This window comes from Ylistrum balloti, unplaced genomic scaffold, assembly GCF_031769215.1.
Source record: "Ylistrum balloti isolate Yb309-2 unplaced genomic scaffold, AGI_CSIRO_Ybal_v1 Utg371564, whole genome shotgun sequence".
Classification (NCBI taxonomy): domain Eukaryota; kingdom Metazoa; phylum Mollusca; class Bivalvia; order Pectinida; family Pectinidae; genus Ylistrum; species Ylistrum balloti.
In genome coordinates, this window is record NW_026782804.1 from 196,118 (window position 1) to 214,968 (window position 18,851).

General features: G+C 43.4%; 2 protein-coding genes across 2 annotated transcripts in view; one reads left to right on the forward strand and one right to left on the reverse strand.

Annotated features, from left to right (window-relative positions):
- Nucleotides 1-11,628, forward strand: part of LOC132563042 (A disintegrin and metalloproteinase with thrombospondin motifs 16-like) — a 46,521-nt gene extending 34,893 nt beyond the window's left edge. The window contains 6 exon segments of the mRNA XM_060227802.1: nt 1,231-1,419; nt 1,680-2,018; nt 6,505-6,675; nt 7,682-7,843; nt 10,652-10,774; nt 10,886-11,628. Coding sequence (XP_060083785.1) covers nt 1,231-1,419; nt 1,680-2,018; nt 6,505-6,675; nt 7,682-7,843; nt 10,652-10,774; nt 10,886-11,628 — 1,727 coding nt within the window.
- Nucleotides 11,629-11,963: 335 nt separating this feature from the next.
- LOC132563043 (histidine-rich glycoprotein-like) lies at nt 11,964-13,031 on the reverse strand. Its single transcript, XM_060227803.1, has one exon. The coding sequence runs from the start codon at nt 13,029-13,031 to the stop codon at nt 11,964-11,966; it is 1,068 nt and encodes a 355-aa protein (XP_060083786.1).
- Nucleotides 13,032-18,851: the final 5,820 nt, after the last annotated feature.

Consider the following 18,851-nt stretch of genomic DNA (forward strand, 5'->3'; position numbering starts at 1 on the left):
TACACATATCTATTTGATAAAGAAAAGAAAGCAAATTGCCGGTGTTTTGGTCCACATCCTGTTAAATCCATCAAGAAAACCCCGGTAAAGAGGATTGTACAAACTTAATAAGTAAACAAACTAAAGCTGAAGCAAACATTTCATCCTTGGACACATTTCTTTTGCGAAGAGCTAATGGTTACATCATACAATTAGGCAACTGTAAAAACAGATACTGGTTTGACCGATTTACCATATCAGATCGTTTAAGTTAGTAAAAGGTCTTCCGGAACAGGTACAGACGTCTTCCACAGAACAATGGGTTCACTGTCGTAAACATAGACCGAAGAAATTAGAGATAATTTTTATCATAAAAAAACTCAATTACAGCGAGAAGAATTCCAAAAGGATGCAAAGGAAGAAATATCGAATACATGTTTGGATACAATCAACTGATCTATCTTATTTGCTTACAAGTGGATAGTTATACTGATGTTTGCCTGCCTATACGCCATCAGATCTCTAGGCAAGAGATACGTCAGACACTTCTTCAACTTACCTTTACTTGCAACACAATCAACAAGGACAGCTGATTTTAATGATCCGATTATGAATTTCCTTTTTCTAGAACGTAAAAGTAGTAGCAGTCTCCTTCTCAACTCTAAACAAATAAGAATAAATGTTATGGTTGTCCTATCTTAAACCTGGTTCTTATTTGAAAATGAAAACATCACTTGAAGGTAGCTTGTTTTACATTTGGATGATGTTGTTGATGAAGCAAAAAACGTTAACCCTTCCAGAACACATGATCTTATTAATTCTCCCAATACTTTTTTTCAATGATCATTACTTAAATCCGCATTGTTCAATTCGATTTCCCATTCTGAAATTGTTAACATTGCGCTATGAACATGTTCTTTTAGGAGAACGTTGAATCAAAAAGTATTTAAGGATTCCTGACTTCAAAATGCGGTGTTTTAGTGACACGCTGTAGCTGTCTGTGGACCACAACACCAGCCATTTACATTCATTGCTTAAAGGGTCATGGATATCTAAAACCTCCTGAAAGTTGCAAAGCAATCTCATCGTACATAAATCTGCCAGTTCTAATTGGTTAGTGCTCAACAAAACGACATCTTTTATTCCATAGTTTATCTGCTTATTGAAATACTGTAAGGGTCCAGAATTAAAGACGAAAATTTAGATACAATGTATATGACTAAGTCTCTACAAAATTTTGACTGTTTTCAGTGACCCCCCTTCTTACTACACCCACCACCCGTCCCACCACTACGGAGGCGCTCGGACAAACGACCACTTCATGTGTCAACCACTTAAACTGTGCTATTTATGCTTCCGATATCTGTACAAGTTCTAGGTATAGGAAATGGGCGAACGAGAACTGTAAAAAACACTGTGGTTGGTGTTCAACTGACAGTGGTAAGGATTTCAACATCTAAAAACTCATTTCAATTTACGTGATCAAATAGTTCTTTAAGTGTATATTGAAAATTCTTTTGTAGATCGGGGAATCCTTTAGTCTTCCATTTCTTGTACTTTTTAAAAGTTTTTCCATACAGATATATCACAACTAGTGAGCATGTCTTATCAATCAGTGCTGTATTAAGAGATTTCCGTTTAATGAGATAATCAATGACGATGGTGATATTAAAACTAAATCATTTGATTGACTGATACAGTGAGTACGACATCTACAAGTCCCATGACCTCTGTGACCTCTAGCTGTAGGGATCTGTTGGATTGCAGTGCCTACCTTTCAGACGTATGTACCAGTCCCGGGTACTCCCATTGGGCTCACGCGCATTGTCCCGATCATTGTGGTTGGTGCCACCACCCACATTCTGCGCTGATGACAACGCCGGTTACGACGACAGAAAGGACAGGTCATGGGTCTGTAGTGTGTGTCGACGCAGTGAACTGCGTTGCGTATCAAAGTAACATATGTACAGCTTCAGCCTATCAGGGATGGGCACATATCAACTGTCCTCGCCACTGCGGTTGGTGTGGTACTAGCGATGGTAAGGATTGATAAAGGCTGAGGCAAAGTGGAATATTGTTTTCGGATTGGTGAAGGATGATGTAAAGTGGAATATTGTTTTCGGATTGGTGAAGGATGATGTAAAGTGGGATATTGGTCTCTGATTGGTAAAGGATGATGTAAAGTGGGATATTGGTCTCTGGTTGGTGAAGGATGATGTAGAAGTTGGATTCTGGTCTCTGATTGGTAAAGGATGATGTAAAGTGGGATATTGGCCTCTGATTGGTGAAGAATGATGTGAAGTGGGATATTGGTCTCTGGTTGGTGAAGGATGGTGTAAAGTGGGATATTGGTCTCTGATTGGTGAAGGATGATGTAAAGTGGGATATTGGTCTCTGATTGGTGGATGATGTGCTCAAGTAGAACGTAGAAAGTAGATGTGCTTAAGTGGCATATTGGTCAGGTGCAGTGATTTCGTTTAACAATTACTCTAATTTTATTTTGTTCTTCGAGTTCTTACAGGTTAAGGCGGTTGCTTGTTATACACTATCAGGACTGGTCGATGGTGATGGGATGCTTTTTCGACATGATTATTGTATTGTTGTATTGTACAGAGGACGCAAGTGGTGACCAGTTATCTATATGGTCAATGGTTAGCTTTAGATAATGGAGGTTGTTTTAATGTATGGAGGCTAGGGGTGGTGAGTTATTGGATTGTACCTGGTTAGTTGCCGAGAGGTTATGTATTGCAAAGGGTTAGTTGGCGGTAGGTAATGTATTGTACAGGGTTAGTGGGTGGTATACAGTGCATTGTACCTGGTTAGTTGGCGGTAGGTAATGTATTGCACAGGGTTAGTGGGTGGTATACTATGCATTGTACCTGGTTAGCTGGTGGTAGGTTATGGTGTTGTACAGGGTAAGCTGGTGGTAGGTTATGTATTGTACAGGGTTAGTTGGCGGTAGGTAATGTATTGTACAGGGTTAGTGGGTGGTATACAGTGCATTGTACCTGGTTAGTTGGCGGTAGGTAATGTATTGCACAGGGTTAGTGGGTGGTATACTATGCATTGTACCTGGTTAGCTGGTGGTAGGTTATGGTGTTGTACAGGGTAAGCTGGTGGTAGGCTATGTATTATACAGGGTTAGTTGGCGGTAGGTAACGTATTGTACAGGGTTATTGGGTGGTAGGCTATGCATTGTACCTGGTTAGTTGGCGGTAGGTAATGTATTGTACAGGGCTAGCTTGTGGTATGTTAGGTATTGTACAGGGTTAGTTGGTGGTAGGTTGTTATGGTACAAGGTAAGTTGGTGGTAAGTTATTGTGTTGTACAGGGTTAGTTGGTTGTGGGTTATTGTGTTGTACAGGATGAGCTGGTGATGTGTTATTGTATTGTTCAAAGTTAGCTGATCGTCGGTTATTGTGTTGTACAGGGTTAGCTGATTTAGGGTTATTGCATTTTACAGGGTTAGCTGATGGTGGGTTATTGTGTTGTACAGGATTAGCTGATTTAGGGTTATTGTATTGTACAGGATTAGCTGGTGGTGGGTTATTGTGTTGTACAGGGTTAGCTGGTTGTGGGTTATTGTATTGTACAGGATTAGCTGGTGGTGGGTTATTGTATTGTACAGGGTTAGCTGGTTGTGGGTTATTGTATTGTTCAGAATTAGCTGGTTGTGGGTTATTGTATTGTACAGGGTTAGATGAATTAGGGTTATTGTATTGTACAGGGTTAGCTGATTTAGGGTTATTGTATTGTACATGATTAGCTGGTGGTGGGTTATAGTGTTGTACAGGGTTAGCTGGTGGTGGGTTATAGTGTTGTACAGGGTTAGCTGGTGTTAGGGTTATTGTATTGTACATGGTTAGCTGGTGGTGGGTTATAGTGTTGTACAGGGTTAGCTGTTGGATGGTTATTGTGTTGTACAGGGTTAGCTGATTTAGGGTTATTGTATTGTACATGGTTAGCTGGTGGTGGGTTATAGTGTTGTACAGGGTTAGCTGTTGGATGGTTATTGTGTTGTACAGGGTTAGCTGATTTAGGGTTATTGTATTGTACAGGGTTAGTTTGTGGTGGGTTATAGTGTTGTACAGGGTTAGCTGATTTAGGGTTATTGTATTGTACATGGTTAGCTGGTGGTGGGTTATAGTGTTGTACAGGGTTAGCTGATTTAGGGTTATTGTATTGTACAGGGTTAGCTGTTGGTGGGTTTAAGTGTTGTACAGGGTTAGCTGAATTAGGGTTATTGTATTGTAAATGGTTAGCTGTTGGTGGGTTATAGTGTTGTACAGGGTTAGCTGATTTAGGGTTATTGTATTGTACAGGGTTAGCTGTTGGTGGGTTTAAGTGTTGTACAGGGTTAGCTGATTTAGGGTTATTGTATTGTACATGGTTAGTTGTTGGTGGGTTATAGTGTTGTACAGGGTTAGCTGATTTAGGGTTATTGTATTGTACATGGTTAGCTGGTGGTGGGTTATATTGTTGTAGAGGGTTAGCTGATTTAGGGTTATTGTATTGTACATGGTTAGCTGGTGGTGGGTTATAGTGTTGTACAGGGTTAGCTGATTTAGGGTTATTGTATTGTACAGGGTTAGCTGTTGGTGGGTTATAGTGTTGTAGAGGGTTAGCTGATTTAGGGTTATTGTATTGTACAGGGTTAGCTGGTGGTGGGTTATAGTGTTGTAGAGGGTTAGCTGATTTAGGGTTATTGTATTGTACATGGTTAGTTGTTGGTGGGTTATAGTGTTGTACAGGGTTAGCTGATTTAGGGTTATTGTATTGTACATGGTTAGCTGGTGGTGGGTTATAGTGTTGTAGAGGGTTAGCTGATTTAGGGTTATTGTATTGTACAGGGTTAGCTGGTGGTGGGTAATAGTGTTGTACAGGGTTAGCTGATTTAGGGTTATTGTATTGTACATGGTTAGCTGTTGGATGGTTATAGTGTTGTACAGGGTTAGCTGATTTAGGGTTATTGTATTGTACAGGGTTAGCTGATTTAGGGTTATTGTGTTGTACAGGGTTAACTGATTTAGGGTTATTGTATTGTACATGGTTAGCTGATCGTCGGTTATTGTGTTGTACAGGGTTAGCTGATTTAGGGTTATTGTATTGTACAGGGTTAGCTGTTGGTGGGTTTAAGTGTTGTAGAGGGTTAGCTGATTTAGGGTTATTGTATTGTACATGGTTAGCTGTTGGTGGGTTATAGTGTTGTACAGGGTTAGCTGATTTAGGGTTATTGTATTGTACAGGGTTAGCTGTTGGTGGGTTTAAGTGTTGTAGAGGGTTAGCTGATTTAGGGTTATTGTATTGTACATGGTTAGCTGGTGGTGGGTTATAGTGTTGTACAGGGTTAGCTGATTTAGGGTTATTGTATTGTACATGGTTAGTTGTTGGTGGGTTTAAGTGTTGTACAGGGTTAGCTGATTTAGGGTTATTGTATTGTACAGGGTTAGCTGGTGGTGGGTTATAGTGTTGTACAGGGTTAGCTGATTTAGGGTTATTGTATTGTACAGGGTTAGCTGGTGGTGGGTTATAGTGTTGTACAGGGTTAGCTGATTTAGGGTTATTGTATTGTACATGGTTAGTTGTTGGTGGGTTTAAGTGTTGTACAGGGTTAGCTGATTTAGGGTTATTGTATTGTACAGGGTTAGCTGGTGGTGGGTTATAGTGTTGTACAGGGTTAGCTGATTTAGGGTTATTGTATTGTACATGGTTAGCTGGTGGTGGGTTATAGTGTTGTAGAGGGTTAGCTGATTTAGGGTTATTGTATTGTACATGGTTAGCTGGTGGTGGGTTATAGTGTTGTACAGGGTTAGCTGATTTAGGGTTATTGTATTGTACAGGGTTAGTTGTTGGTGGGTTATAGTGTTGTAGAGGGTTAGCTGATTTAGGGTTATTGTATTTTACATGGTTAGCTGTTGGTGGGTTTAAGTGTTGTACAGGGTAAGATGGTGGTGGGTTATTCTATATCAGGATTACTTAATCGTGTGCTTACGATGATATCTTGGACTTGCTATTTATTGTACATTCCCAGGAATAACTACTTCACGGCAGCAAGCTACCCATTCAACCTCTCCTAGTCCTTCCACTTCTATCAGCGTAACACAATGTAGAGACAAGGTTGACTGCGCAGCGTACCAGAACGACATCTGTACAAACTTTCGGGGCTGGGCCTCCACTCACTGTAGCAAATACTGCAAGCTATGTGGCGCGGGTAAGACAAGCGAAGTCTTATGGTGGTGGCAAGTCAGAAGTTTCTAATAAACATCATGACATGTATCAGTCTATAAATGTGGGATTTTTGTATTTACTTTTAGATGAAGCTGTTTTCAAATGAACGTGCCTTCTACTCTCGTGGACGACTAGAGAACTTATTCTTGATAATGCTAAGCAAAAGGTGACCTTCGTCACAGATTTCTTTGTTTACAGGGAAGGTGACCAGGAGACATTTAAAAACCACTTTGTTTCAGGGCAGATTAGTTTACCAGGCATAAATTGTCAGTGATTAAACAATTTCTTACAAAACAGGTGCAAAGTTGCATGCTGATACAACTACTGCTAAGCTGAACTCTGGAAATTCTGATTCCTGTTCCGACTCAGTAGATTGTAGCTCCTACCAGGGAGATATCTGTACTAACACTGATTACAAGTCCTGGGCAAAGAGCAACTGTCCGAAATTCTGTAACCTTTGTGGAAGTGGTAAGTGGTTGCTCCGGAGTTCGGAGATGTAGCTTTTGCTTTGCAATTGAACAAAAAAGTGGAAATCGACAAGTATAAAGACTGGTCTCGTTCAGATTGTACAAAAGACAACCAAGTGAATAGCGCTTTTTGATGAAGTAGACTTAGATACAGTAGAGCCAAATATCGAATTAAATTGCATCATAGAATTTACAGCTGCTTTGTCCTTCTAGGACTCGTCCGTGAAGCTAAGGACCTTAATTTAGAGGCCTAGGAGGCGACTGAGGAAATCTATAGTGATCGAAAGTCAAAATCTAGTCTGGGAAGTGCAGCATTTCAATTTTCATATATAAGACAATTTCAGAACAGCGTCAAGTACATGTGAATATTTAAGAATATATTTAACACTAAGACCTTGAAATATTAAAATGGTGTTGAGTAATATCACGTAAGAAGAAGTATGTTAGAAACAAGGTGGAACAATGTAAAGTAAAGCGTGAGAGATATTTGTATCGTAACAGCTGGTGGTAATACTGTCAAGGCACTGTTACCATCACAATCTAATGTCGCATAGTCCAACTGTTTTGATTATTGTAATGATGACTTTCAACAGCAAATGCCTCTTTCGTTATTGTTGAAATGTAAGACGGATGAATAAAATATAAAGATACAGTCCTTTTTTGTTAGCTTAATTATGATGTAAAAATTCAAATATTTATCTTCAACAATCGAGTTTTCCAACTATACTAATTTCTCATGTTGCCCCGGATAGAAGCACCCGCTAACTTTGGAAGATACTCGGAGTAACTGGAAAATACCGACGTGGTCAGACAGTTAAAAGTGCATAACCACTGCTCTACCCGATTACCAAACGTTAACACCATCGTTTCCTGTGATAGGATTTATTTTAAAATGTTCTGAATTATTTTTACTACATCAGTGGCTCTCGGGCATTTCATCTAAGACGGTAATAAATGGGTAAGGTAGGTGCTCTTTAATAATGAATCAATGATGGACAATTTTTCAGGCGAGTCTCAGACCAGCTCCTCATCTGGCTCAACCTCTTCCGGTTCTGACTGTGTTGATAAGCTGGATGATTGTGACTCCTACCAAGACGATGCATGTACAAACTCCGATTACAAGGACTGGGCAAAACAAAATTGCGCTAAGTACTGCGGAATGTGTGCTGGTAAGATTGTTAATTTTCCCTTACAAACGAACGAACAGTAATGGATGTCTAAACCGTTCTAAAATACCGACAGAAACGAGTACAATGACCACATAACCATAGCAAAACAATAAATATCTAGCTAGATCATTGGTTTGTAGAACAACATTTCTATCTTTGACCTTTCTTGAGCCTTAACTTTCCTCATGACCTCTCCTTAGGCTTTATTCCCTGTGGTAATATCTTTGCCTCTCGTGAGACTTTATTCCCTATGGTAATCTCTTTGCCTCTCGTGAGACTTTATTCCCTATGGTAATCTCTTTGCCTCTCGTGAGACTTTATTCCCTATGGTAATCTCTTTGCCTCTCGTGAGACTTTATTCACTGTGGTAATGACTTGGCCTCTCGTAAGACTTTATTCCCTTGTGGTAATCCCTTGGCCTCTCGTGAGACTTTATTCCCTATGGTTATCTCTTGGCCTCTCGTGGAACTTTATTCCCGGTAGTAATATCTTTGGCTCTCGCGAGATTTTATTCCCTAGGGTAATCTCTTTGCCTCTCGTGAGACTCTATTCCCTATGGTAATCACTTTGCCTCTCGTGAGTCTTTAATCCCTATGGTAATCTCTTGGCCTCTCGTGAGAATTTATTCCCTGTGGTAATGTCTTGGCCTCTCGTGAGACTTTATTCCTTGTGGTAATCTCTTGGCCTCTCGTGAGACTTTATTCCATATGGTAATCTCTTGACCTCTCGTGAGACTTTATTCCCTGTGGTAATGACTTGGCCTCTCGTAAGACTTTATTCCCTTGTGGTAATCCCTTGGCCTCTCGTGAGACTTTATTCCCTATGGTTATCTCTTGGCCTCTCGTGGAACTTTATTCCCGGTAGTAATATCTTTGCCTCTCGCGAGATTTTATTCCCTAGGGTAATCTCTTTGACTCTCGTGAGATTTTATTCCCTATGGTAATCACTTTGCCTCTCGTGAGTCTTTAATCCCTATGGTAATCTCTTGGCCTCTCGTGAGACTTTATTCCCTGTGGTAATGTCTTGGTCTCTCGTGAGACTTTATTCCTTGTGGTAATCTCTTGGCCTCTCGTGAGACTTTATTCCATATGGTAATCCCTTGGCCTCTCGTGAGACTTTATTCCTTGTGGTAATCCCTTGGCCTCTCGTGAGACTTTAATCCCTATGGTAATCTCTGGGCCTCTTGTGGAACTTTATTCTCTGTGGTAATGTCTTGGCCTCTCGTAAAACTATTCCCTATGGTAATCTCTTGACCTCTCGTGAGACTTTATTCCCTGTTTTAATATCTTGGAATCTCGTGAGACTTTATTCCTTGTGGTAATCTCTTGGCCTCTCGTGAGACTTTATTTCCTGTGGTAATATCTTGGCCTCTCGTGAAACTATTCCCTGTGGTAATCTCTTTGCCTCTCGTGAGACTTTATTCCCTATGGTTATATCTTTGCCTCTCAAGAGACTTTATTCCCTGTGGTAATCTCTTGGCCTCTCGTAAGACTTTACTCCCTTGTGGTAATCCCTTGGCCTCTCGTGAGACTTTATTCCCTATGATTATCTATTGGCCTCTCGTGAGACTTTATTCCCTGTGGTAATATCTTGGCCTCTTGTGAGACTTTATTCCACGTGGTAATCTCTTGGCCTCTCGTGAGACTTTATTCCCTATGGTAATCTATTGGCCTCTCGTGAGTCTTTAATCCCTATGGTAATCTCTTGGCCTCTCGTGAGACTTTATTCCTTAAGGTATTAGCTTTGCCTCTCGTGAGACTTTATTCCCTATGGTAATCTATTGGCCTCTCGTGAGACTTTATTCCCTGTGGTAATCCCTTGGCCTCTCAAGAGACTTTATTCCCTGTGGTAATCTCTTGGCCTCTTGTGGAACTTTATTCCCTGTGGTAATATCTTTGCCTCTCGTGAGACTTTATTCCCTATGGTTATCTCTTGGCCTCTCAAGAGACTTTATTCCCTGTGGTAATCTCTTGGCCTCTTGTGGAACTTTATTCCCTGTGGTAATGTCTTGGCCTCTCGTGAAACTATTCCCTGTGGTAATATCTTGGCCTCTTGTGAGACTTTATTCCACGTGGTAATCTCTTGGCCTCTCGTGAGACTTTATTCCTTGTGGTAATCTCTTGGCCTCTCGTGAGACTTTATTCCCTATGGTAATCTATTGGCCTCTCGTGAGTCTTTAATCCCTATGGTAATCTCTTGGCCTCTCGTGAGACTTTATTCCTTAAGGTATTAGCTTTGCCTCTCGTGAGACTTTATTCCCTATGGTAATCTATTGGCCTCTCGTGAGACTTTATTCCCTGTGGTAATCCCTTGGCCTCTCGTGAGTCTTTAATCCCTATGGTAATCTCTTGGCCTCTCGTGAGACTTTATTCCCTGTGGTAATATCTTTGCCTCTCGTGAGACTTTATTCCCTATGGTTATCTCTTGGCCTCTCAAGAGACTTTATTCCCTGTGGTAATCTCTTGGCCTCTTGTGGAACTTTATTCCCTGTGGTAATGTCTTGGCCTCTCGTGAAACTATTCCCTATGGTAATCTCTTGACCTCTCGTGAGACTTTATTCCACGTGGTAATCTCTTGGAATCTCGTGAGACTTTATTCCTTGTGGTAATCTTTTTGCCACTCGTGAGACTTTATTCCACGTGGTAATCTCTTGGTTTCTCGTAAGAGTGTATTCCTCGTGTTTTGATGACTTTCTCATGTCGTGTCATGTCTTCCCTTTAACATTTCCTGAAGTGCTTATTCTCTGCTGGAAACATTTCTGTCTCGAGTTTTGTTCGTCGTAATAACCATCGATTTATATATTGACAGACTGCACTGACACGCTGAGCTGTGACGAGTACGCGGGAGATATCTGCACTAATCCAACCTACAGCTCTTGGGCTGCCACCAACTGTGCTTCCTTCTGTGGGATGTGTGGAGCCCGGCGTAAACGTAGGTAACGCTGGCCTTGTGATATCATACATTTATACAAAATGGCTTAACCTTTATCGTACATCGTCGTTGATTCTTTGTTGGTTGTACCGTCTTCTGATATGTTGCTAGGTTCTGCATCCAGCTTGATTGAAATTCTGGAGGAATTGGAGCCAAGTCTGAAAGAATCCGTAAAAAAAGCATCTGTTCCCCAGGTGGTACCCAACCAAGCTGTCCCCAGACGTCTCTCCACAGCACATGAGCCATTAGTTGACACTAAACTACCGGAACCTAGGAAACTACCTTCAGAACAAATACCTAATTATGTGATCAATGACGGGAAACTCTACCATGAAACTGGTCTTGTTCTAAATCCCGTAAAGGATGGAGCAGATATCATTCCAACACCAGTGAAGAAGGTTCCCTCTGTGAATGATCTTCTGCTGCCCAAGGAATTGTTTCCGGACTCCAATGTTACGAATACTCAAATGTCTCCGGAGAAAGAGGTTCCAAGGAAAATTTCCAATAAATCCGATCTACCGACCATTGAGGAGGGTCAGTTGGTTTTGGCAGTACCAGCTCCTAAGGTAAATATCGATCAGGGACCTCCATCGGTGAAGGATATCGATGCCTGGTCAACAGACGTTGCAGCCAATCAGGACGAGCCAAAGGTAGAAGGTCAACAGGAGGTTACAGAGACCAATCAGGACGAGCCAAAGGTAGAAGGTCAACAGGAGGTTACAGAGGCCAATCAGGACGAGCCAAAGGTAGAAGGTCAACAGGAGGTTACAGAGGCCAATCAGGAGTTGGAACCCGAGGGCATAGATGACAAACAGTTGGTGCAGGAGCTAGATGCACTTAAAAAGGCGATGTGAGGTAAAGAATTCCTCAATATCCTTACACTCATTGCTCAATAATTGAGTATTATATACTATATCTAATACTTTTGTATACTTTGTACAAAAGCGCTTATACCAGTACACATTATACTCATTACAAATTATACCCGATTTCTCTATACCAAAGGAGTAACTATTACCTTTATTTTATAACCAATTAATCTTTGAATGCTGAGTCAAGTTTCCATTAAAATACTAATATAGTTTTTTTCCGATCATTTATGTAAGAATATGGCCAAACTAATTGATTTACTTTCCTTTTCAGGTAAGATGGTATGAATTGATGACAAAGTTTTATTCTAACTGATTCCTTATAATAAAATAACCTTGAAATCAACGAGTTGTACGACGAACATATGAACAATACGGAGAAAAACACCTATCATTTCTATAGGAGATCTGTGGGCACTACCGTGGTGAAATCCACCTGTCATACTGGGAGATCTGTGGGCACTACCGTGGTGAAATCCACCTGTCATACTGGGATATCTGTGGGCACTACCGTGGTGAAATCCACCTGTCATACTGGGAGATCTGTGGGCACTACCGTGGTGAAATCCACCTGTCATCCTGGGAGATCTGTGGGCACTACCGTGGTGAAATCCACCTGTAATCCTGGGAGATCTGTGGGCTCTATCGTGGTGAAATCCACCTGTCATCCTGGGAGATCTGTGGGCTCTACCGTGGTGAAATCTAACTGTCATACTGGGAGATCTGTGGGCACTACCGTGGTGAAATCCAACTGTCATCCTGGGAGATATGTGGGCACTATCGTGGTGAAATCCAACTGTCATCTTGGGAGATCTGTGGGCACTACCGTGGTGAAATCCAACTGTCATCATGGGAGATATGTGGGCACTACCGTGGTGTAATCCACCTGTCACACTGGAAGATCTCTGGGCACTACTATGGTGAAATCCACCTGTCATACTGGGAGATCTGTTGGCACTACCGTGGTGAAATCCAACTGTCATCCTGGGAGATCTGTGGGCTCTACCGTGGTGAAATCCACCTGTCATCCTGGGAGATCTGTGGGCTCTACCGTGGTGAAATCCACCTGTCATCCTGGGAGATCTGTGGGCTCTACCGTGGTGAAATCCACCTGTCATCCTGGGAGATATGTGGGCACTATCGTGGTGAAATCCAACTGTCATATTGGGAGATCTGTGGGCACTACCGTGGTGAAATCCAACTGTCATCATGGGAGATCTGTTGGCACTACCGTGGTGAAATCCAACTGTCATCCTGGGAGATCTGCGGGCACTACCGTGGTGAAATTCACCTGTCATCCTGGGAGATCTGTGGGCACTACCGTTGTGAAATCCAACTGTCACCCTGGGAGATTTGTAGGCACTACAGTGGTGAAATCCAACTGTCATCCTGGGAGATATGTGGGCACTACCGTGGTGTAATCCAACTGTCACTCAGAGGGATATTTGTGCACCCTGAGGATGTTACAATATATACACTTTGAAAATGTATTTTCGTAGATTTTTAAAAAAAAATTCAATTTCGATGGCATTTGATTTTGTAGAAAATCTTGCTCATGATACAGTGGTATTTCACTCATGATACAGTGGTATTTCACTCATGATACAGTGGTATTTCACTCATGTCAGTTTATTGATTTCGAGGACATATCAGCTTGTGAATTAAGACAACCAACCTATAAAGCGAAATCAAATTCCCCACCAAAATGAAGGCCTATACAGTAACTTTTGATCATTATACAGCTATCGTAATTTGTGTGAATTATCATAGACAGTTTTAGCAATTTTTCTATTCACTACATTAGTAAGTCGTAATTAATATCAATACCTTTTATAATAATGTTCATCTTTTGACAGATATAGTTAAGCCTCATTTCTAATTTTCATTTTAAATTGTAAACAGCTGTGATTTCAATGCCTTTCAGATGAATGATTGAGATTGTTTTGGTATAATTTTGTAGTTTTGTGTTTATAGTCTGGAATTATACTCAGATTTCGTAATTTGTTCGAATCTCTCATAAAATCTTATCATCACTTGATGCGTCGATTGTCTTTCTTCCATAAAAACTTAATTCAATATCCAGGCGTTGTGCTATTTTGTCTACCATGGTCAATGGCGGACTTCATACTATATTGACCAAAGTTTTATTCATTCATTTGAATCTATGGGTCTAGTTACGGAGGTCAATGGTAAGACCGATCCGAGACCTAAGAGGGTATCTATTGGAGTGGTCCCGGAGGTCAATGGTAAGGCCGATCCGAGACCTGAGAGGGTATCTATTGGAGTGGTTCCGGAGGTCAATGGTTGGGGCGATCCTAGGCCTGAGAGGGTAGCTGTGGCTGCGGAGATGACAGGTAAGACCGGGATTTAAAACGTTATCTATAGCTGTGAGTCCAGGACTTAAGAGGATATCTATGGTTGTGGCTCCCGAAGTGACAGATGTGATTGGAATAGGACCGGTCAATACATGACCAGTGACCATGATAACTGACATATCCACACTACTGGTCTGAGGTACCGTTCAGTGACCAGGGTATCTGACATGTATACACTTCAGGTCTGAGTAACCGTTCAGTGACCAGAGTAAGAGACATGCCCACACTTATGGTCTGAGGAACCCTCCAGTGACCTGGATAACTGACTTGTCCACACTACTGGTTTGAGGTACCCTGCAGTGACCAGGGTAACTGACATGTCCACACTACTGGTCTGAGGTGACTGACATGTCCACACTAATGATCTGAGGTACTCTCCAGTGATCTGGGTAACTGACATGTGCACACTACTGGTGGTCTGAGGTACCCTCCAGTGACCAGGGTAACTGACATGTCCACACTACTGGTCTGAGGTACCCTCCAGTGACCAGTGTAACTGACATGTCCACACTACTGGTCTGAGGTACCCTCCTGTGACCAGGGTAACTGACATGTCCACACTACTAGTGTGACGTACCGTTTAGTGACTAGGGTAACCAACATGTCCACACTAAAGGTCTCAGGTACCGTGCAGTGACAGGGGTAACTGACATGTCCATGCTACTGGTCTGAGGTACCCTCCAGTGACCAGGGTAACTGATATGTCCACACTACAGGTCTGAAATACCGTTCAGTGACCAGGGTAACTGACATGTCCACACCACATGTCTGAGGTACTGTTCAGTGACAAGGGTAACTGAGATATCCACACTACTGGTCTGAGTTACCGTTCAGTGACTAGGGTAACCAACATGTCCACACTAAAGGTCTGAGGTACCCTGCAGTGACAAGGGTAACTGACATGTCCACACTTACATGTTCAGTGACCAGGGTAACTGACATGTCCACACTACTGGTTTGAGGTACAGTTCAGTGACCAGGGTAACTGACATGTCCACACTACTGGTCTTAGGTATCTTCCAGTGACCAGGGTATCTGACATGTCCACACTACTGGTCTTAGGTACCCTGCAGTGACCAGGGTAACTGACATGTCCACACTACTGGTCTGAGGTACCGCTCAGTGACCAGGGTAACTGACATGCCCACATTACTGGTATTAGGTACCGTTCAGTGACTAGGTTAACCAACATGTCCACACTTAAGGTCTGAGGTACCCTACAGTGACAAGGGTAACTGACATGTCCAAGCTACTGGTCTGAGGTAAACTCCAGTGACCAGGGTAACTGACATCTCCACACTACATGTCTGAGGTACCCTCCAGTGACCAGTGTAACTGACATGTCCACACTACTGGTCTGAGGTACCGTTCAGTGACCAGGGTAACTGACATGTCCACAATACAGGTCTGAGGTACCGTTCAGTGACTAGGGTAACCAATATGTCCACACTACTAGTCTGAGGTACCCTCCAGTGACCAGGGTATCTGACATGTCCACACTACTGGTCTGAGGTATCCTCCAGTGACCAGGGTAACTGACATGTCCACACTACTGGTTTGAGATACCGCTCAGTAACCAGGGTAATTAACATGTCCACACTACTGGTATTAGGTACCTTCCAGTGACCAGGGTATCTGACATGTACACACTACTTGTCTGAGGTACCGTTCAGTGACCAGGGTAACTGACATGTCCACACTACTGGTCTGAGGTACCGTTCAGTGACCAGTGTAATTGACATGTCCACACTACAGGTCTGAGGTACAGGTTAGTGACCAGGGTAACTGACATGTCCACACTACTGGTCTGAGGTACCCTCCAGTGACCAGGGTAACTGACATGTCCACACTACTTGTCTGAAGTACCGCTCAGTGACCAGGGTAACCAACATGTCCACACTACAGGTCTGAGGTACTGTTCAGTGACCAGGGTAACTGACATGTCCTCACTACTGGTCTTAGGTACCGCACCAGTGACCAGGGTAACTGACATGTCCACATGACATGTCCACACTACAGTGGTAACTGACATGTCCACACTACTGGTATCGTTCAGTGACCAGGGTAACTGACATGTCCACACTACTGGTCTGAGGTACCCTCCAGTGACCAGGGTAATTGACATGTCCACACTACAGGTCTGAGGTACCGTTCAGTGACCAGGGTAACTGACATGTCCACACTTAATGTCTGAGGTACCGTTCAGTGACCAGGGTAACTGACATGTCCACACTAAGATCTGAGGTACCCTCCAGTGACCAGGGTAACTGACATGTCCGAACTACTGGTCTGAGGTACCCTCCAGTGACCAGGCTAACTGACATGTCCACACTACTAGTCTGAGATTCCCTCCAGTGACCAGTGTAATTGACATGTCCACACTAATGGTCTGAGGTACCGTGCAGTGACCAGGGTAACTGACATGTCCACACTACTGGTGGTCTGAGGTTCCCTCCAGTGACCAGGGTAACTGATATGTATACACTACAGGTCTGAGGTACCGTTCAGTAACCAGGGTAACTGACATGTCCACACTACTAGTCTGAGGTACCGTTCAGTGACTAGGGTAACTGACATGTCCATGCAACTGGTCTTAGGTACCCTCCAGTGACCAGTGCTATCGATAAGTCCACACTACTGGTCTGAGGTACCCTCCAGTGACCAGGGTAACTGACATGTCCACACTACTGATCTGAGGTACTGTTCAGTGACCAGGGTAACTGACATGTCCACACTTATTGTCTGAGGTTCCCTCCAATGACCAGTGTAATTGATATGTCCACACTACTGGTCTAAGGTACCCTGAAATGACCAGGGTAACTGATATTTCAACACTACTGGTCTGAGGTACCCTGCAGTGACCAGGGTAACTGACATGTCCACACTACTGGTCTGAGGTACCGTTCAGTGACTAGGGTAACCAACATGTCCACACTTAAGGTCTGAGGTACCCTGCAGTGACAAGGGTAACTGACATGTCCAAGCTACAGGTCTGAGGTAACCTCCAGTGACCAGGGTAACTGATATATCCACACTACTGATCTCAGGTACCCTCCAGTGACCAGTGTAACTGATATGTCCACACTACTGGTCTGAGGTACCCTCCTGTGACCAGGGTAACTGACATGTCCACACTACTAGTGTGATGAGGTATCAGTGACCAGTGTAATTGGCATGTCCAAACTAATGGTCTGAGGTACCCTGCAGTGAAAAGGGTAACTGACATGTCCATGCTACTGGTGTGAGGTACCCTCCAGTGACCAGGGTAAATGACATGTCCACACTACTGGTCTGAGGAACCCTCCAGTGACCTGGATAACTGACTTGTCCACACTACTGGTTTGAGGTACCCTGCAGTGACCTGGGTAACTGACATGTCTACACTTTTAGTCTGTGGTACTCTCCAGTGATCTAGGTAACTGACATGTCCACACTACTGGTCTGAGGTACCCTCCAGTGACCAATGTAACTGACATGTCCACACTAGTGGTCTGAGGTACCCTCCAGTGACCAGTGTAACTGATATGTCCACACTACTGGTCTGAGGTACCCTCCTGTGACCAGGGTAACTGACATGTCCACACTACAGGTCTGAGGTACCGTTCAGTGACCAGGGTAACTGACATGTCCACACTACTGGTCTGAGGTACCCTGCAGTGACCAGGGTAACTGACATGTCCACACTACTGGTCTGAGGTACCCTCCAGTGACCAGGGTAACTGACATGTCCACACTACTGGTCTGAGGTACCCTCCAGTGACCAGGGTAATTGACATGTCCACACTACAGGTCTGAGGTACCGTTCAGTGACCAGGGTAACTGACATGTCCACACTACTGGTCTTAGGTACCCTCCAGTGACCAGTGTAACTGACATGTCCACACTACTGGCCTGAGGTAACCTCCAGTGACCCTGACAGTCCACACTACTGGTCTGAGGTAGCAGTTACCAGTGTAACTGACATGTCCACACTACTGGTCTGAGGTACCCTCCAGTGACCAATGTAACTGACATGTCCACACTAGTGGTCTGAGGTACCCTCCAGTGACCAGGGTAACTGACATGTCCACACTACTGGTCTGAGGTACCGTGCAGTGACCAGGGTAACTGACATGTCCACACTACTGGTGTGAGGTACCTTTTACTGACTAGGGTAACCAACATGTCCACACTTAAGGTCTGAGGTACCCTGCAGTGAAAAGGGTAACTGACATGTCCATGCTACTGGTCTGAGGTACCCTCCAGTGACCAGGGTAACTGACATGTCCACACTACTGGTCTGAGGTACCCTCCAGTGACCAGTGTAACTGACATGTCCACACTACTGGTCTGAGGTACCCTCCAGTGACCAGGGTAACTGACATGTCCACACTACTGGTCTGAGGTACCGTTCAGTGACTAGGGTAACCAACATGTCCACACTAAAGGTCTGAGGTACCGTGCAGTCAGTGACCAGGGTAACTGACATGTCCACACTACTGGTCTGAGGTACCCTCCAGTGACTAGGGTAACTGACATGTCCACACTACTGGTCTGAGGTACCCTCAAGTGACCAGTGTAACTAACATGTCCACACTACTGATCTGAGGTACTGTTCAGTGACCAGGGTAACTGACATGTCCACACTACACTTAGGTACCCTCCAGTGACCAGTGCTATCGATAAGTCCACACTACTGGTCTGAGGTACCCTGCAGTGACCAGGGTAACTGACATGTGAACACTTAAGGTCTGAGGTACTCTGCAGTGACAAGGGTAACTGACATGTCCATGCAACTGGTCTTAGGTACCCTCCAGTGACCAGTGCTATCGATAAGTCCACACTACTGGTCTG